Source organism: Hippocampus comes, unplaced genomic scaffold, assembly GCF_001891065.2.
Source record: "Hippocampus comes isolate QL1 unplaced genomic scaffold, H_comes_QL1_v1.1 scaffold186, whole genome shotgun sequence".
NCBI classification, from domain to species: Eukaryota; Metazoa; Chordata; class Actinopteri; order Syngnathiformes; family Syngnathidae; genus Hippocampus; species Hippocampus comes.
Genome location: NW_017806236.1, coordinates 2,434,591 through 2,456,115, shown reverse-complemented (window position 1 = coordinate 2,456,115; position 21,525 = coordinate 2,434,591). Strand labels below are relative to the sequence as shown.

Genomic DNA, 21,525 nt, shown 5'->3' with positions numbered 1-21,525 from the left:
ATTTATTTATTTATTTATTTTAATGAAGCTGTGATTTGCAATCCATTCCGTCTTTTAGATGTTCAAACGTTTGCATTTCTTCAGGCTGGAAAAATATTCATTCATTCATTCTTTCACTCTCAAACCTGCTTATCCACACTAGCGTGGTGGAGCGTTTTCCAGCTGTCTTTGAGTGAAAGGCGGGGTAGACCCTGAAATGGTCACAAGCCAATCACACGAAGAGATAAACGACCATTCAAACCTGAATGGACCCTTATGTGTGTTGCCATCCACTGCCATTTTTTTTCATGCCTAAAAAGAAAAAAATCCTGATGTGGTTTATCATTATTTGTGCATGAAAGGCTTCAATGCACACTATTGTAATTCTACTCATGTCTGAGGCACTTTTGGGGGAATTCAGGGTCGGTGATTATGGATGAGACCTTTTTGAGGATTCTTCTTGAATCTTTGGGCCTGGAGGAAACGTAGAGGACAGATGCCATGTTTGCGCATGGGGAGACTGAACGTCAAAGACAAGCTTTGGGGGAGGACTGACTTTTGGTTGTCATAAGTAGGGGTCACCAGAGTATAAAAATCAAGCATATATTTTAAAAAAAAAAAACTTTTTTCTTTGAATATGTTAGAAGAAGTCAAATGCCGCATCCTTTTTTTTTCTTCCGCATTTTCAAACATGGTTTGGATTGTGGGTAAATACATCAGAGTGGTTGAGACGGAGGATGAAAAGGATCCAAACAAAGCGAGTCTTACTCTCTCACTCATCTGCTGTGATGGAGATACCGTACGAGGCGAGAAGCACCAGTGCGGTTCCTCTAATGCCGCGGGCCAAACTGATAGAAGGTGTTCTTAACTCACATATCTTTATTTTTCCACCGCAATCGCGCTCAGTGGAAAGTTTGGCATTAATCCGCATCTCTGTTATTAGACTTTCCGCCCACGCTGATATGCAACCGTGTTTATCTTCACTGGTGAACATAATGAGCTCAAAGAGTGAAGATGCTCCCGAGTGTGAGGGTTTATCGCTGCTTCTCCGCTCCGGCACTATTTTGTCTATCATCCTCCTGTGTGCAACTTTTTTTTTTTCTTTTGGTGGGGGGAGGGGTTGTTTTTCCACAGTGCTGTTATGCAAGCTGTGAAGTGGAAATGCACCGTGGTTCACTTTGTGTCCATCAATGTATGGCAACCACTTAAGTGGGGGTACTTAGATTTAAAAAATGTATGCAAGAAACCTGTAAAATGTTATTTTATTAGGGATCCTGTTGACACAGAAGAGTACATTTTTTGACTGAAGGATTTTTTTTTTTTGCCAAGAGTAAACACTTTTTTTATTTAAAAAAAATGAACAAACATTTATTTGCAAGATTAATGCTGGATGGAAAAAAATATGTATCAGGAAAAATGCAGCAAATTCTCTTTGTATACTAAGGGGGGAAAATTGAATATCATCAGAAATCAAATTGTTGTCAAAAGAAAATGATTGACAATGGTATGTGCTGTATGTGTCAGGGGCATGGACTCTTCGCAATGCGAATGCAGTATTTTAGAGACGATGTCAGCAGTTGCAATTAAAATTCAGGTTTGGTTCTCATATGCACCAATTGCGCCTTGCAAAATATTTAGTGACAGACTTGCAGATGAGCCATTGAAGCCTTCAAAATCGCAGAGAAAACTCCTGAGCCTTGCTTCCATTTCTGACATCCTATCTTTGACAGGCAAGATTTTCTGCAGTGAGGTTTACTTTTACACTGAAGACCCAACGTAAATAACACACTTGGGCTGCCGTTGTCTCCGATTACCCAAAGATGAGACCAACTCGAGAAACAAGTTCAATGTGCAAACCAATTACACCAACTACATTCAACGTAATAGTGAGTTGTATTTCTGGTGGGGGCAGTAGAATACCACCATACAGACACGAAAAAAGGTCACAATTACGTGACTGAGTCAGCTGCAGTATAATAATGGTTATCTTTCACATAGGATAAAGAATATATACCTGTGCGTATTGCTCTCGTGTCTATCTTCAAGTGCTGCTGCACCATTTGTGTTCAACCATCCATCGCTCAAAGGATTTTAACAACACAACGTCATTGATGTCCTTTAGCCTGTCTGTTTGCACTGTTAGCATAAAGCAAGCATATTTTTGCACACAACGTAGAATTGTATTATTTGAACGACAACTTCAACTGGTTTAAATGATTAGTATAGGAGGTTATAAACATTTTGGGCTATTTCTGGTCCCTAAACGCTGAGAATAGTGAGGATTCACCGTACGATTAGCTCGCTCACACTGTGCAGCCGACGCAGGCAACTAACAATGCGCTGGGTCGTACGTCATTGGCAGCAGTAGCTCGTGTCCGCCGGTGTCAGGCGTCTGCATGGGAGGACATTACATTACATTAGCAGTGTTTCCAGTCTCTGTCAGGCCTGCGGAGATTATACAATGAGAGTTCCTTCGCATTGCTAACGCTGGCTTTTACAATAATGGGCCATAAATTAATACAGTGTGTTCAGCAGTAAATACTATTACGCCGCTCGTGTTTACAGTACGCCCGTGTATAAATGGCCCAATCAGCGCATGATTACGGCCGGACTGCCGCCATTTACTGTCCCATTTGTCAATCAGGGTGACACGAGAGATGCAGTGGAATATCATGGCCAAAAACTCTATCTATCGATCTATCTAGCTATCTATCTATCTATCTATCTGTCTGTCTGTCTGTCTGTCTGTCTGTCTGTCTGTCATCTATCAAGTCATTTTTGTTATCAAATGTATGACGACAGAATAAACAATGCGATCCCAATGCAATACCAAAGGATATAAAAATGATATAACAGAAATGAAATCAGCACAGTGAGTTGGTGACAACATAAGTGTACAATAATTGTTCAATTTATGTAAAGTAGGGATTTGTCAAAAATGCTGCTCAAAGCATGGAAAATTTGAAAATTCAAGATGGATCAAATTAACCCCTTCATGCACCCTGTAACCTGATAACATGAGAAGCTGTCCACTGTAGTAATCGCTGTCCCTGAAAGGGTTAAAAGGAACATTTGGCGGAAAACATGAAGTAGTCTACATTAAATGACGCGTAAGACCAAATCGGGCCCGCGGGCCTTGAGTTTGACACCTGTGCGATAGATCCACGAAAAGACATGAGCACCGGGCTTATTAAGGTATAATTCACCTCTCTGTCTGTGTCATTTGGGCCTTGTGTTATCACCAGATCGTTCGCACATGGCAGAGAGCAAGGTGTGTTAGGGGGGCTGCGGGAAGGAATGGGGAGTAGGGGGTCTTTGGTCCTTATGAAATGTACACGAGGGTGAATTTCAGTGGTGTTAATGGCTTTTTAAATGTCAGGGAAAGACGGGGAATGATAAAAGAGAGATGTGTTATCCACTGTCTTCATGATTACAACGGAACACGCTGCCACGTTCACCTCCTCTGTGTGTGTGTTTGTGTGTCAAGGTGTTTTGTGTGTGTGTGTGTGTGTGTGTGTGTGTGTGTGTGTGTGTGTGTGTGTGTGTGTGTGTGTGTGTGTGTGTGTGTGGAGGAGTGGGCCAACTTGCGGTCGAGCTGATGTCAGCGTGATTTATGCACCAATCAGATGAGCTGTGAGGGAGGGAAAAGAGAAAGTGGGGAGGGGCAGACAGGACTACTTGCTGCTTTATTGTTGTGTTGTGCGCATCCTGCGTGTGTGTGTGTGTGTGTGTGTGTGTGTGACTGGAGCAGGAAAGAAGAAATATACCATATAACCTTTTCCACCAGCTTCTATATTTCCGTATCATATTTGCATTGACCCGGCCCGTTGGTCCAGTGGTTAGCACGTCGACCTCACAGTGCAGAGGTACCGGGTTCAATTCTGGCTCCGGCCTCCCTGTGTGGAGTTTGCATGTTCTCCCCAGGCCTGCGTGGGTTTTCTCCCGGTACTCCGGTTTCCTCCCACATTCCAAAAACATGCATGGCAGGCTGATTGGACACTCCAAATTGTCCCTAGATGTGAGTGTGAGCGCGGATGGTAGTTCGTCTCTGTGTGCCCTGGCTGGCAACCGGTTCAGAGTGTCCCCGCCTACTGCCCGAAGACAGCTGGGATACACTCCAGCACCCCCTGGGAACCTTGTAAAGATAAAGCGGTTCAAAAAATGGATGGATGGATATTTGCATTTATTTGTAGCTAGTTAATGCTTAGAGGCTACTCACTAACAGCAAGTATTTGGACAAAAAGGTTTTATGCGTCACCTTCATTCGAAATCAAACATAATGGGAGGGAAGCTTATGCTTTGATTGGAGAGATTTTACAATGTATATTGACTATTCAGAAATTATCACCATTTTATGGAGAATGGCTCCATTTTACAGGGGCAAACGCAATTTTGGTATTCATTGTCCATTTCAATTAATTTGAGTATGCTGGCAAACCTGATTTGTTTCCTGAGTTCAACTCCAAAAGCGAAACGCGTATATAAAATGGACGCACTGCATATACAGTGAAGTTTCATTTTGAAAACCCACAAATCATCATCTCAAGAATTTATAATACAGTGGTGCCTGTTTATTGCCGCTCTCAGTTGAATTGTCTTGTCAAACTAAACATAAAACAAATAGAATTAATGGCACATTCTGTACTTAAGACAACCGCATAGATTTGAAGACCGCTTTGCAAAATGCCTTTGATCACTTTCAATAGAAAGTGAGGTCGGAGTTTGCCTTATGCAAAATGTGTTCCTTTACGCTCAATGAATCTCTTTTCTATTTTTATGAGATGATTTGACTTGAACACTTGAAATAAAGGAACTTTTCTATCATATTGCAGTTGATTGAGATGCTGTTGGTGAGGTGTCTCTCATGACCTTTGACATGACTTATTGAGCTGCATAGAAATTTTGTACCCCTGTGAAGGTTACCAAAAGTACACAAAAAAAATCAAGTAGTGACATCCTTTGGATATTGAACTGAACATCCTGTATAACCCTTTGTCGACTTCCTGTGTCCTGTCAATCGTGTAAAAATGAAGTGTGTAAGTGCGTGTGTTTGTGTGTGTATGTGTGTGTGTGCTTGGTATGATGGAGCTCGAACAGAGGGTTGAGTGATGTCACAGCAGACTGCATTTTAATAGAGAGGAGAGCAATTAAAGAGGGTACAGGGCGAGAGGTGGAGGGGCTGACATGCACGCACACACACACACACACACACACACACACACACACACACACACACACACACACACACACACACACACACACACTTTCATTACGAAGGACGAGTTAATTAATTGCACAGTGATTCATGGCACTCGTAATTAATCTGGTAGGTATGAGTTTGTTTTGTCGAGTGACTCCTCTCCTCTCCATTTATCACACACACACGCACACACACACACACGCTCACACACACACACACACACACACACACACACACACACACACACACACACACACACACACACACACACACACACACACACACACGTATGCATTGGCACATGTCTGTCCTTGCGCAATAACTGCCAGCTGAACCACAGTGTTGTTTTTGTTGTATAGGTGGTTATACCCCAATCAATCAGTTTTGGTTGTATCCAAGTACAGTGGTAAGTTGACTTACAAGTTACATTCATTCTGTGACCACACTTGTCACTCAAAGCACTCTCAAATCAAGTCCAGCATCTTGTACTGCATAGAAGCATGCTCGAGTAACATAATTAAATAGAATGGAATGAATTGAACAAATGTTGCATCCTGCTTTCATGCTTCAGTTCAATGGATGATGCGCTCATTTTATCAAGAGGAGTACTCGGAAAAAACCTTGGTCGAAATATCTGGCTTTTTAATCCTCCTTTTTCGCCTCCTCTCCTCATAATGCTTTGCACGGGTGGGAGTGGTGCATTTGGAGATTGAAGTGGAAAAAAAATTGTTGAATGAGCGATGAGGTGGCAATATAAATCTCCACCTGTTAGCTCGCCACCACGTTCCCCCATCTCACCCCCCTCCTCTCTTTTTGCTGACATCCGTTGAGATATTGCTATGAGTTTTCCGTGTTTGCATACAGGATCTTAATTTATTCCAATCCAACGGCATCAGGTTTATTTACAAGGCAGCTCTGGTCGGCCGCCAGCGAGCCCATTTAGTGCATTGTGGGGGCAGACGGGGTGGGGGCGAAAAAGAGAGACTGTGATCACATACAGAGTAGTAATGCGAGTGGTCGCAGTGTTTCTCAATGAGGCGATTATGTGCGTGCAGGTTATTGTGCCGTTTGCGAACGACACCTAAATCAACCCGTGAGTATAAATCATAACTTCTGCGGCCAGGTGGCCGACAAAAGCGCAAACAGGAAGTCAAAGGAACCAATACGAAGACTTCATTTTGGGTGATAACTGGGTCCTTCTGGCTGAGTTTACACAGCTATGCCTCATTCATTTATATTTATTTATCTTATTTATGTAAAATAAATATGTCTTGTAAATTTGACGCACCACGTAGAAGTGTGTTGTTCACAAAAGTAATGTAGGCTTCAAAATTTAGAAAATGAAGTCATTCTCTCCGCTCTTCAATGCTGTGGGCTTGTCAGCTGAATGCGTGAAAACCACGCCCCGGTTAACTGTCAATCAAATACCATTTATACAACCTGGAAAATTGACTTCACTTCATCTAGAATCTTTATTCTGGCTTCACATAACTACATGTTTGCGCCAAGAAAATATTTAAAGAAACATGCAACCAGGTCCTTGCAGGGCATTTCCACACATGACAACGAGACGCTCTAATGTGCCCACACCAGCATGCCGCCCCGGCCCACTCGCTGGCTCTAAAGTCAGACGTTTTAAACACCCCCGCCCGCACCTCACTCTTCTGTATTTCTCTCTGTGATGTGTGCGTACTCACATTTGACAACGAGGCACTCTAAAGTGTCCATGCCATTGGACTATTTGAGCCGTAGGCATACAGGTGTCTAGCACAAATAACTGCTGATATGAGCAAAGCTGCTCAAGTACATCTTTAGGCTCCATTTTAGCCACCACAACAACAAAAAAAAAAATCTGGAAAATTAAAATGGTGCAAAACGGTTTAATGCTTTGCCTCCACGACTGAATACTATATAGTTCTCAGTCTTTGCACAGATTTTTAAACATTATCTTCAAACATGCACAATGTGTTTTTAAATAAATTATTTCATTGTGAATTTTATTTAGGATGTCATGAGATTGGTCAGGGGTACCTAATGTTTTGGCCAGTTTCTACTCACACATACAGTACAGCACTTGGTGCAATTTTTTTTCTTCAGTTTGTATTTTTGAAATTTAGCTCAAAAGCAGAATAAATTCATCTGATCTGTGCTCTGTGTGACACTGACTTGCTTTCTCTCGTACACACACACACAGCGCGTGCACAGAAGCGCATATCTCCTTTCAGCCGGTGGCGGTCTGAACCAGACGCGTTACATCCCCGCCGATCTATTATCTGCGCGTGACAGATGTATTCACTTAACGGTTTTGATAGTTATTGATTGGCGCAGCCCAAGTCAGTTAAGAAGGGGAGAAAAATGAGAGCCCAAAATCAACATGGGTGTGGGCGGCCATGTTTGTTAAAGTGAAGGGAATGCTTTCAAAAGAGGATGCCGAGGACAATTGGCTGTGTGGTTTTCTTTTTTTGGTCACACTGTGCAGCTTTTCGAAGGAGTGCACACACACACACACACACACACACACACACACACACACACACACACACACACACACACACACACTTGGGGCGCAAACAAGCTGATTGAAAATATGTGCGCGTGCGTGAGTGTGTGACCTTGGCGTGGCCTGGTGGTAAAGTGGGACATGAAGCGAGTCGGCGTGTGAGCAGCCAAGCGTCGGGGCCTCCGCAGATTATCAGACTTTATTACTGCCACCGAGCAGTGGCCTGACAAATCCTCTTATTTCATTCGAGCCTCTTTTACCTCGGCCTCGCTCTTTCTCATTTCCTCACTCACCTTTTATTTAGCCCCACCTCCCCACTTCCATTCTTCACTCCCAAAACTCCACCTCTTCCGCCCCCTTTTCATCATCCCTTGTGTTTCTCCGAGCACCTTAGCAACTCGCTCACGGACTTGGGTCAATTTCCTCACTTTCTCATTGTTTCCCTCCGCCACTCCACAAGCTTATCGCTCCACCCCCTCCTCCACCCTTTCTACCTCCCACTCTATGCTGTGATGAATCTGTGGACAGGGGCTAATAATTGTACTTCAGCCCAAGTGCTCATTTTTCTTAGCGTTTGAAAGGTATGACAGGCAGGAGCTCTTTTACTCGACCAACACCCCCTCCCCCTCCCACCTACAAGCCTCCCCTATCCCATCACCACCTCTCGCCCCACCCCATCCCATCGTTTCCCCTTCTCACATTTCTTCCCAGTCCTACACAGTTGTTGGAGAAAATAACTCAGGGTTTACAAGGTCATGCTGTCTCGTGCCGAGGACACGCTGGGGAATTTGAAGATTTCCTCGATGGAGCGGTGGCTTCCATACATCGAATATATAAATACAAACACCTGCGAGTTATGGATGGATGGTGTGGGAAGACCAGCAGGGGGGAAATAAGTGAAGAGTTGGATTGCAAAAGTGAGGAGTTGTCTGGTTTTGTGATGAAATGATGCCCTTTTCAACAAAGTTTATTTTTTATTTTTTTATTGGATCTGGGTTCCCGCAGATCATTAGAACGTCTTAAAAAACATTGAATCCATGAAAACAAGGTCTTGTTTGGGACTAAAATGTCTTTGATTCATCTTTCAAAAGTCTTAAAATGTGTGTGATTTCACGATTGTAAATAATCTCAAAGTAACATTCTGAAAAAAAAAAAAATTACTGAATGACTCACAGTAAAAGAACCAACAAAACAGTGATGTGGTTTTAGTCGGGAATCGACACACATCATTTATATCGAGTAACAACTGTGAACATTGGGAACATTGGTGAAGTCGCTAATTTTAAATGGAATTTAAAACTAACGTGCCTTAGGGTGTTGGACCCTTTTGCATTATTCATATATAATGAAAAAAAGTTTTGGTTGAATTTACTGAATTTTATTTCGTCAAGTGGAAGCACAAAACAAAATTATATGGATCCAGTTACAGTTTTAAACAGACTACAAATCTATGTTGGTATGTCTATATGCCATGTCAGAGATAGGCCACCAATCCATGGTGTACCGTGCCTCTTTAGAAGCAGTTTTAGGAAGAACAGGTTGCGACCCAAAATGGAGCCCTGAACGATTAAAAACTTGAACTACAGCTCAAGAAAAACACCCGAGGAGATCTGAAAACAAAACAAAACAAAAATAAACACTAGAACATTTTTGGTATTTTCACCATCCCTTCATATTCTACAAATTTATAAATGGGAGGATGTTAGTCCATATGTTCCCTGCAACTAGTTGCTGACCAATCCAGGGTGTACCCAGCCTCTTATCCAAATTCAGGTGGTTTCAGGTCCTGCAAATGAAGCCAAGCGCCATAGAAAGAGCATAGGAACACATCCACTGAAGCATAACTGTATTTAAAACGCGGAATAAAGGCGGCACGCAGTCCGAAGAGAACATAAACTCAATTAACTATATGTGCGAAAAAGGGGTTGGCAGTGTGACAAACAGCGATCCGTTTCAGTGTCATTTGCGCGTGAGGCTTAAAAATGCACACGGCGCAGCAGGGTGTTGGCGCCCCACTGTGCTGTTTAGCTCCGAAGCAGTGGTGGCTGTACAGAAACAGGAAAGAGAAATGATAACAACAACCATTAGGCAGTAGTGGTGCCTTTAATAACACAAACACGACTGTAGTATACAATACAAGGCCAGACAATGCATCTTTATTCTGCCTACTGCTGCTACAAATCATCAAATACATGCAGCCTCTGTGGATAAGAGGAAACACCCCCAAAAATCAAAGTTGTGCACATCATTCTTATTTTCAAAAATCCATCTATCCATTTTTGAACTGCTCTATCCTTACAAGGGTTGCGGGGGGTGCTGGAGGCTATCCCAGCCGTCTTCGGGCAGTAGGTGGGGGACACCCTGAACCGGTTGCCAGCCAATCGCAGGGCACACAGAGATGAACGACCACTCGCGCTCACACTCACACCTCGGGACAATTTGGAGTGTTCAATCAGCCTGCCATGCATGTTTTTGGAATGTGGGAGGAAACCGGAGTACGAGGAGAAAACCCACACAGGCCCGGGAAGAACATGCAAACTCCACACAGGAAAGCCAGAGCCGCGATCGAACCCACGACCTCTGCACTGTGAGGTTGACGCGCTAACCACTTGTATAATTTGTTAAAAACAAAAACCAAAAATACGGTCAAATGAATGAAAAGTCAGAATTTAACATGACACTGTAACAATGATCAAATGTAAAGGGGGTCCTCAATTTTCAATGGAGTTCCTTTTCTGCGGAAACAACATTTTTAAATGTCACGAGCATACACGATGCATTAAACTACACAAATTCTGAAGTCAAGATTACAATAAATATTTGTGTGCAATATATGAGAATTCATAAAAACAAAGTTGTATTTTTTCCCCCTCATAAATATACAAATTGAGTCAAAATTTTTTTCAAACGAATTAATCGTACAATTTTCTGTAATCAATCAGTTTCCTCTATTTCAATTATTCACTACTTTCTTCAAAGCTTGAAATGAATCGAAGATCATCAAATAGAAAGTAGATACAAAGGCTGTTCTAATAGTTTTCTTTGATTCTACAGTACAATTCTTCTGTAAAACACGACCACTGAACAACCAGACTCAGCTGAACAGGCCTCTTTCTTCTATTCTTCTGATGGATACAATCCTCAAAACTTGTCACTTACACTTTTAGCTCTGCCCACGAGCGCCGCACTCCAGCAGCGATGACTTGCGGGGCCCCGTGGAGGTAACTTGAGAACGGAGATAATACGCCAAAAGACGTACAACTGATATGGTACTTGAAGCTGGCTTTGCAATGGATACAAATGACTTTAGATTCTTCCAACTAGCGTCAAAAACTGAAGATACGACGATACAGTAGTCTGTGTTTCTTCAGCTTCACACCAGAACACGTACAGTAAGCAGAGGAAGTAAATAAAATTGTGTTAACCCTTTCATGCACCCTGTAAACTGATAACATGATAAACTGTTCGCTGTAGTTTCCGCTGTACCTGAAAGGGTGAATTATTTATTATTTTTTAAACGCTTTCACTAATGTCAATTAAACTCTCAACTTTGACAGACGCAATACGTTAAAAATGTTCTTGATTAAATTCATTAATTTTGAATAAATTTAATTTTTTTTATAAATTAAAAAAAAAAAGAGAGAAATTCAGATCAATTGTTCTGGTATAGAGTGGTATCTTGACTTACGAGAGTGCTAAAGTTATTTGAGATATTAGCCGTCACTGTATATTTGTAAAAGGCAGCGGGACGAGAGTTGAGCCATCAAAATGGCACAAAAAAAAAAAAAAAAAAAAAAAGAATTGGCGTCACAGTTCACAAGCAGCTGACGAGAGCAACAAAGCAGCGTGATGACTGACTGGACTCTGCAGCAGCTCTTAATGAAAATGTATCAGCAGTTTTAATCACAATGTGGCCCTCACCACAGAAGAGATGGAAAGAGAGCAGAGTGGGCGGTCGAGGGAGGAGGAGGAAAGGCACAGACTTTATTGCCGGCTGTAGTTAGATGGTAAATTTCCTCCTGGCAGATATTTATTGAGTTAGTCGAGTCTAGAGAGAGCTTTAACATTGATTGTGATCATTAAATATATCCGCCGCAAATGGCGAGATGGCATTTCCCTCAGTCAATGGAGCCGACGGGGGCCAGAACAAAGGCATAATCAAATCAATCCTCTCATAATTATTCCTTGAGAGGTGAAATTAATCACGAGGAGAAATAAAAACAATAATGGAAAATGAAATGGTCGCTCGTAAACAATTACAGCCCAAATTGAAATGAACTCGGTGAAGGGAAGAAAAAAAATCAAGGGAACAGTCACTGTTGGTTTTTGCTTCATCTTGGCTTGTGGTGCCCGTATCGTGTTCTTCCACACGTCTGTGTGTGTGTACGTGTGTGTGTACATGTGTGTGTACGTGTGTGCGTGTGTGTGCGCGCGTGAGTGTGTGTGTGTGTGTGTGTGTGTGTGTGTGTGTGGAGGCGAAGTCATTCCCCACCCACTTCTTTGCGGCACATGTGTGCCATAAGAAATGATCCAGTTTCACTTAATTGGTTCACAAAAAAAAAAAAAAATGTATACAGCATTTATTCTATTTAAAAATATTTATTTCATGCTCTGTGAAAAACGATTGATATTATTGCAGCTTACTTTGATGTCTTCTTTGCTTCTTTGTGTAAAAGCATCAAATCTAAAAAGTATGTACCGGTATGTATTATCGCACACGTCATATTAGGAGCAGATCAATGTCCATCAAATTGGAGCAAAAAACATTGCAAAATCTATTTTTTGATTACATTTACTTTCATTTTTACTGTTTGTTGATATACAGAACATTACTATTAAGTACAACCCCCCCCATTAAAACATTTCTTACAAAAATGTTGAGAGTGGTTTACGACGGGATGGAATGGATTGATAGTATTTCCATTCATCAAAAAAAAAAAAAAATTGGCAAAGACTGGACTGGGGTGGTGGGGTGAAAGGATCAAGGTCCTCCTCTTTCCTCCTCCGGCTGAGAGGAAGTGTAGCATATTGATCAGCTATCAGGACCATTCCGATACGAGCTGATCGATGACACTCGCTGTGGAAGCCGGGCAGGATCCTCCCACTTTACTCAGAACGCTCACGTCTGTTCGTTTGATACGCGGGGGGTGCGCTGAAGGTCTTCGATTTTCGAATGCCTCGCCGAAGGACTTCATTGTGGAGAACAGAACATGAATTACATGCTGCACTCTCTGATCACGTTCAATACAAGAGTCACAATTCACCTTTAGCTGGATATAGAAAAAATGCTCAAAGGATTTTCCATGAAACTTGAGGTGAGAGGCACTAGAGGTGGTGGTGCGATTAGCACCATGGACAGCAACTCAAGGAGTTTCAATTGTTCAAATCTCTCTCATGATAATTTCTTTGCTCCGGTGTTGTAACTAATGCCACACTGAGAGTGTGATTGCACCTGTGTTTCCAAGTGTGTGTTCAGTGTGTGTGAGATTCACTGGAAAATGCTGTAACGTGATGTGAAAAATCCAATGATAAGACACCTGCGCTGTGAAGTGCACTGCTGATTACAGCAACGTGGCACACACTGGCGCTATCGCCTTCCTTCTGTGTATACAAGCGCAGCATGTGTCCAAACATGTGTTCTTTTTATTTTGGAATATTAACAATAATCATAAACAAGGAATGTGTGAGCATCTGTGCGATCAGCTGCTTCATCTGTTTGTTTGTGTTTTTTTTTCTTTTGCACAGCCCACCTGCATGCTCTCGTAAATAAAAATGCATTCATTACGTGAAATGACACTTGGTGTGTTTTATTGCTGCTTCGGAAAACAGTGGTGGCCTCAGCATTGCTTGTTTGCTGCCTACACAAATATCTCCCCCTAATGGCCAGCTGATTTACACACTCTCCTTTTAATGAGCTTCAAAAGCAAAACACACATGCCTGGAAATGCACACACTGTATACCTTTTTTCTTTTCATTTTTATATTTATTCAAGCTTTAATTTGTCTCATTTCTTTTCCACAGATATCCCTCCACTGGAACGCTGACGTTTCAAGACGGACAAACAGCACCCCGACTGCCATTAAGCACAAGGTCTCAAAAGGCAACCAAACTAACGGCGGCGCAACTTTGACCCTTCACGCCCCCAAATCCCTGCCAATGTAAAAAAAACTAAACAAAAACAAAACAAAAAAACAAATACCCCAGGAAAAATGATTTACAAAAGAAGAAAAATCCACCAGACTGAAACCTACCACATTTTCCCCCTGAGAAGAAAATAATCTCAAAAACATTTCTTATTTAAAAAAAAAACAAAAAAAAAACTCCAAATTGTAATAATCTCACCAGAGTGTAGTTTATAAATAAATAGGTCGATTCATAGAGAAAACTGGAGAAAAAAAAACATGATGAAGTGATGTCCACACCCCTTTAGCACACGTCCACAAATCAGGATGTTGTAAATATTGTATAGAAGATCGGGACATTATTAAAAAAAAACGATAATTACTAAAAAAAAAAAGAAAAAGCGAAACTATTATATATATATATATAGAACCATACCTCGGTGTGTTGATATAGCCATGAGTTTCTCATTGTTTCTTTTTTAGACCCAACCCTGAAGGATTAACACACAAGAAGGAAATATTTATAAATAGACTCCCCCGCCCCTCCAAAAAAATAAATAAATAAAAACAATTGGGGAAGATGGACGATTTGGACACCAGAATATTAGGGCCACAATGAAAAAAGAATTGGTCAAATTAATAGCATTTCATTTTTTTTCCCTTGTGAAATATTGTTAATATATGTCAATATGTTGCATTTTTCCCATGTAATATTGTCGCTTCCTGTTAATGTAAAATTTACGACATTCCTTTTTTAATGCAACCGTTTCCTGTCGAAGTCCTATTTTTTTATTTTCTTGTAATATTGCAACTTTTTACGACAAGATACTAACTTTACTCTCAAATAATTTCATTGGCGATAATTCGACGGTACTCGTAAAATTGCGTCTTCACAACTGTAAAATATTACTGCCTCCAAATGGTTTTTTTTATTACTTGTTTTTCATTGTTGTTTTTTTTTGTTCTCATTCAATGACATTTTCTTTGTAGTCTTGCAACATTTTTTCTAACTTTAATCTTGTAAAATTGTGACCGTTTTGTTGTAAATACATAACTTTACTCTCATAAATTTACTTCCTTCTTGTAACATTCTCATTCTATACTTCACGTCAAGGTATGACTTAATTCTTGTAAATAAAGTAAAAAAAAAAGAGTTGATCTCCACATCCGACTTTTCTCATAGTATTTTCTTTTTTTTTTTCCAGTGTGGCCCTAATATTACAACGACTATTTGTGACACTATTGCTGGAATCAGACACATAAACTACAGAGAGAATGTCTATTGGTCAACATTTACTTTCAAAGAAAAGTGTTTTTAACATGGATGAAAATCAAGAAAAAAAGAGCAGAACCCAAGTGTAAATTGTTCCCACTTTCCCCACCTAGTTCATGTGACATCATTATCCCCTCTTCTTGCATTTTGGCGTGTCCATCCACATGGTCGTGCTTTTGGCAGCTCTATCCAACAACGCAGTCAATGAGGCTTCCCCATTTTTTTCCCTTTTTTGTTTTTTTTTTTTTTGGCGGGGGAGACAATGACGACCGTGACTCCTTGATCCTCAAATGGCCCGGATCTGGCCCATGGTCTCGCCCTGCGCCACTAGGCGCTCGCTCAGCTCCCACAGGCCGGCGGCAGCATCCGGGTCCTGGGCCTGGGCGGAGGGCTCGCAGCGGAAGCAGTTGTTGAAGTACATTCCCCCCAGGCCCTCCAGCTCGGGAGCCACGGCGCAGTACACGCTGGTGGCGGCACCTTGTTGCTGCGGAAAGACAAACCGAACACACACATGAACTCAGCAAAGGAAACACACAAAGTGGACATGCTGCCTCTCCTGTACATATATTTATATACATATATTTATTTATCTATGTCTCTATTGGGTGTCTATGGGACCATTGCGAACAAGAACAACATGGTGGATGACGCTTTTTATGTGTAGAGTGAACCCCAACATACACACGAAGAATTTTGGGAACCTAATCGCTGTGTTTGTGATCACGCCTGATACAAAAACGTTGCTTTGGTGCAATCTTGTGGCATCTTGGCCCTTCATTTATTCAGGCCATAGCTTTGTCTAATCGGAAATAGTGCTCTGCTGCCCACTTGTGGCAGTCACAGACAATTACAAACCTTTTTATGCGGGTGGGGTTCATTGTATATGTGAAAGGATGAGGTTATAAATACAGTATGTATATTTTTCACATGGGATTAATGCGTGGCAGCACGGTGGCCTAGCTCAGCTAAAGCCTCCTCTCTTGCTTGCATGGGTTCTCTCCGGGTACTCTAGCTTCCTCATACGTTCCAAACAAACATGCATGTTGGGGACATTGAAAACTTGTCAATAGGTGTGAATGTGAGTGTGAATGGTTGTTTTTCCACATGGGCCCTGCGAATCGCCACCAACCAGTCCAGGGTGGACCCCACTCCTTTTGTTCAACCTCAGCTCAGATTGACTCTAAGCACGCCTTCCACCCAAATGTGTAAAAGCACTCTAGGAAACGGGTGGATGGAAACCAAGGGAAATAACTAGTATGAACTGGTTAGGCCTCAAAATTGAGCCTTGTGGGACGCCACAATCGAATGGAGCTGGAACAAATGAACGCTGGTCTTACTGAACAAGAAATCTTTGATGAAATATATATGGTTTAAAAAAATGTCACAACTGTCCTAAATATTTGCTTTTCAGTCCCACTTAAATATGGGGACGAAACAACGTAATGAAAGTTTGTGTTGTGTTTGTGTTCTCTGCGATTGGCTGGGGACCAGTTCAGCGTATACCTCACTTCTCGCACGCCAAAAGTCAACTAAAATTGGGTCCAGTTAGATTTGCATGACAATAAATGCTGTAGAAAATGAATGGATAGAAGGTATTAGTACGCCTTAAGTGAAGTTGTTGGAGAAACGATGCAAGTTGAAATGTGTACCGCTTTCACACATGCACGTACGCACACACACACACACACACACACACACACACACACACACACACACACACACACACACACACACACACACACACACACACACACACATGACTGTTTGTCAGTAAGTCGACTAAGCTAAGTTTGCGGGCATCAAAACACAATGCGTGGACTCCAAGTCGTCTCACACGCTCCGGCCGGTCAGTCAGTCACTAATTAGTAGGGATATTCATGCCGGATCTGTGACATTTTGAAAACCAAGACGTCAGGCGGAATTACACACATTAGCCGCGATGCTCAAAGGCCTTCCTAAAATAAATAATAAATAAAAAGAAATAAATAAAAAGCCGCTCTGACAGCTTTCACCAGCACCACCAAAGCGAACGTCAAGGCTGGATACGTGAAATGTTTTCACCTCTTTATCTGAAAGCGGCAAAAGTCGACTGAGAGAAGCTACCAGGGACACGCACCACACACACGTGTGCACACACACATACACGCACCCCTTGGAAAGCTGTTTGAGCATTTATTCTGTATCCTTGATATCCAGCTTAAGGTCGTGTACCAGTAAACTCTTTGTACTCACTAATCAGGGAACTCAGAGCACTGGTAGAAAGACTGCATCTTACTTGTAACACTGTTTTACTAATACAAGCAGGATGAGTACACGTTAACTGTCCGCTCATTGACACCTGTGTGCCACATGTACAGGTACCACGAGAGAAGCGCTAGATTTTAACAAGTAGAATTTGGTCATATGGTACTAGGAACACAAAGTTAACTAGTGCACAGTTTTGCCTCACGAGTAACAACTTGTCCTGCAAGAACGGCAAAGTTGTCTTGCTCGTGAGGAGAAATCTGCATAGTAGCATGTTATTTTTTATCCCTGATATCCAGCTTAAGGTACAACAAGCTAGATATCAGGGAAAAAAAATAACATGCCTAAATATGAAGGATGGGTTTTATGAGTAGGCCAAACGTGTTAGCGGTGGAAAAATATTTTACTAGTAAGACACCGCCTTGATAGTCCGCTCTAGTTGTTTAGTAGTGTGCTGAATTTTCTTACAATACCCGAACCTGTACTAGACCTTAACATTGTTATCAAAGATGGTGAGGCCAAAGTGGTAGTTGTCGTGGAAACAATGTTGCAAATAAGATGCAGCTGTCTTACTAGTGCACTGAACTGTCTGACTAGTGAGTAGAAACAGCTGACAAGCTCATGGACTAAATAAAGGTAAAGTTTGTATTGGTAGGCCAATATTGTCACTAGTAGTGGAAAAAAAAAAGATACCTAAGACACAGTCATTCTACTCATGTGCTTTATTGTCTTACTAGTGACAACGAGAGCATACTAGTGCATGGACCTGAAGATTGATATTAAGGATATCAATTATGTTTGAGTATTTTTTTTCCAATATCTACCTTAAGGTATAACTAGTAGGCCAACAGTTGCACTAGTAGTGGAAACAAATTTATAAGTTAAACACAGCCGAGATACGAGTGTGCTGACTTGTACTAATGACGACAAAAACGATCCTATTACGTGGACTACTATAGAATAAATAAGATGCTATAAATGCTCAAATGGCTTTCCATACACACACACAGACACACAAACACACACACTGAGCAACTGTTTGAGCACACAGCTGTGCTTCCATACGCTAAATGCAAATGAAGAGGAAAAAAAAGATTCCAAGATTTGTCATCAATGAAGCTGCAAGCTAGCGCTGGAAGTAAACTTGGGCGCCGACGTTTGAAGCGCGGCATGATGAGAAAAGCACGATGTCTCACTGTAACCTGCCAGACGGCCGATAACTGGGCCTGGCATAGCGTCTCATGTATCAAAGATGGGACAAATGCCAAGCAGTGTCTCTCTGAGCTGGAAAGTTCACACGGACGCCGCTCGACTGCGCAATTTCAAACCAAGCAGTCGCTCGCTCGCGCATGCCGACTCAAAGTCATCCATGTTACTTTGAGTCCAGCTACTAAACGCTGGCCGCACAAAATGGAATTAGGGAAACTTGCTGATTCTGTTTCGTCAGCTTTAAATGCAGGGTTGGGCAAAGCATTCTTTAATCCGACATAAAGAGTCCTGTCATTCAGCTGTCTCTATTCATACGCAATTGGTTAATTAACACATATTACCAGTACTTCATTTTTGCGTTGGCTTTTTTTTTGTCATGCCTTGCTGAAAGATCCACCAATTCATGAAAGTAAAAATATTAATTTATCACCATTAGGAGTCAACCTCCTATATTGAACTGGGGGGGAGGAGTTTCATGTCATTTGGCCATAGCTGTGTCTAAGAGAAAGAAACCTTTGTGTGTATTCTTACGCTGCACGTCACCCAAAAAAAAAGACAAAATGCTACATGTCAGGACAATTTGAGATGCTCTGAAGACAGTTAGGACAACTGAAGACCAATTTTCAGGCATGCTGCCCGAAGAAAAAAAAATCTTAATTGTCGTAAACAACATTAAACACCTTTCTGATGAACATTACTTGAAATTTTCAACATTGGGGTCTAAAATTGTCAAATCCCACAAAATGTTCTTTTGGGTGAATTGGGATGAATGTTTGTCAATATGTTCCCTATGATTGGCTGGTGACCTGTTCAGGGTGTACCCTACTTCTCTCACACAAAGCGAATTGAGAGAGGCTCCATCCCACACAGCACCCAAATCGGGACGATCGCCAGAGAAGATAGATGAAGATGTATAGATGGAAGCAGCTAAGTGAGAACAGGTTGGGAATCAAAATTGAGCTCTGGGGGACGCCACAATCCTGTACCACTGCACACAAAAGCTTAAATGAAATAGCTAACATTTTAAACCACGTGACATCCGTATTGTGTACCTAATCATTTGAAACAACAAAAGATGGAAAACAGGAGACAGAAAGCAGCTTCCATACAAATCCAAAACATCATCATATGCGTGACTGGATCATGAGGACGATATTTATGTGTGTATATTTAGATGACTAAAGCGTGTACTTCTCGGTCGCTGTCTCCAAGTCAGCGTAGCCGCCACCAACCTATCCTATCTCAAGTGTTCCCAAAGGTGTGTCGCCCAAAGTGGGATGTGCGGCTTCATGTGCCGTGAAGCTGGTAGAGCACCACGGGTCTATTCTTCCCGTTCTTCTTAATGTGATATTAATGACAATGCGAGGTACACTTGCGAGTGCTATTTGGGTCGACGTTAATCAAGTGAATTTACTTCATTATCCGAGTTGAACTGCTGTGCAATTGGCAATTTAAGACGAAGGAAGCAACCTCGTGTTAACGATGATTTAATTTTGCAGAATTTATGACTTATCATTGAAAAAAAAATAGGATAATCGACAAAATTAGAACACATTATTGGGCAAGTAGCCATATTTGTTCACTCCGAAATTAACACAGTAAAATTTCGGGAATTGAATAGCATACAGTAACAAACCTTTGAGTTGAAAATCAATAATGATGACATAATAATTACTTAATAGGGTTCAGCTTCACGACAGATTGTTTTAAGTGAGTTTTGCAGCAGTAGAAAAATGGACTACCGTATGTGTGCTTGCCAAAACTGCAACTCAAAAAAGGAGTCGTAAAGTGGCCTTTGCAACAACATAGAGGTAACATACACACAAAACCCAGCACCAACCCTCTGGAAACACTCTGAGATGCGATCCAAGTCTTCCAAGCCGCCACATTGACACCCCAAACATCCGAGCACTTCCTCCAAGCGAGACAGATGTCCCTTGTACAGATTTCAGTGTGCAAAACTCTTTAATAAGCGTATTCAAAAGCAAGTACGTGCGTGTGTCTGCGTGTCTGTGTGAGGGGGGAAATGTGGTGTAATGTTTGTTTTTTTTTCGCCGTGTTCTCTTTTGTCATCTTCTTGCATGTGACACCCCCAACATGTCCCTCTGTCTTCCATCTGTAGCTACCACATTGACCTGGATGTAAATAAAGCCAGTACTGTAGAGCAGTCTGTTTTTGTACATAGAAGCTGACTTGTATATATTAAAAAAAAAAAAAGGAATACCAATAATAATGATAATATTGGCTATGCATGCTGAATACCTAGCAATTCTTTCAGGTACTTTTATAAATTCTCTAAATTCTTATATGGCATGTCCATGAAAAAAAAAAAGTGAAAAAAAAGTAGAAAATGGAAAATATAGGATTAAAAAATAGATATTGTCAGGCAATATTCTCTATTCTAGGACCATGTGTGTGTACAAGTCTTCCTGTTTTCTTCCTCCTGTGGGTGCTTGTGTGTTCCTGCTCACCATCTGGCTGGCTTTTGGCAGCGCTACCGACGCAAAGCGAGGTTTGAGGCAGAGCACGCGAGCCAAAGACAAGAGTGGGGCCGGTGACACCCCACAAGGTGGCCAGGGCCATCACAGAGTCAGCTGCGCCACGGCCGATAATTGGAGCGTATGGCCGTTCATATTCGTGTGATGGAAAAAAAAATATATATAATATAAATATTGTAACTGTGCCCTGCCCAACCTCATGGACGATGTTGCTCTCATTCATTCAAGTGGGACTCCATATGGATTGTGCTTCTATATTTTCAAAATGGTTTTGTTTTCTAGTGTTTTTTTTTCTCTCCTTCTTCTGCCCTTCGACATGTGATGTTTAAATATAGATGGAGGTGTCTGATTTTTAACCTGTGCTAAAGATATTTTACATTTAATAAATAACCATTGAAATCAAGACCTGTGTTTGTGTGTGTGTGTGTGTGTGTGTGTGTGTGTGTGTGTGTGTGTGTGTGTGTGTGTGTGTGTGTGTGTGTGTGTTCTGTTTTTTGGG

The 21,525-nt window shown here is 41.6% G+C and overlaps 2 protein-coding genes across 3 annotated transcripts in view; one reads left to right on the top strand and one right to left on the bottom strand.

The window, feature by feature from the left end:
• mafb (MAF bZIP transcription factor b) overlaps nucleotides 1-14,221 on the top strand; it is a 49,736-nt gene extending 35,515 nt beyond the window's left edge. Inside the window, exon 3 of the mRNA XM_019857089.1 lies at nucleotides 13,702-14,221. The gene's annotated coding sequence lies outside the window, so the exon portion shown is untranslated. The remainder of the gene's footprint in view (nucleotides 1-13,701) is intronic.
• A 771-nt stretch (nucleotides 14,222-14,992) lies between these two features.
• Nucleotides 14,993-21,525, bottom strand: part of wwox (WW domain containing oxidoreductase) — a 187,400-nt gene continuing 180,867 nt past the window's right edge. For both annotated transcript variants that reach the window (XM_019857088.1, XM_019857087.1), the window contains one exon: nucleotides 14,993-15,559. In XM_019857088.1, coding sequence (XP_019712647.1) covers nucleotides 15,362-15,559 — 198 coding nt within the window. In that variant the 3' untranslated portion in view covers nucleotides 14,993-15,361. The remainder of the gene's footprint in view (nucleotides 15,560-21,525) is intronic.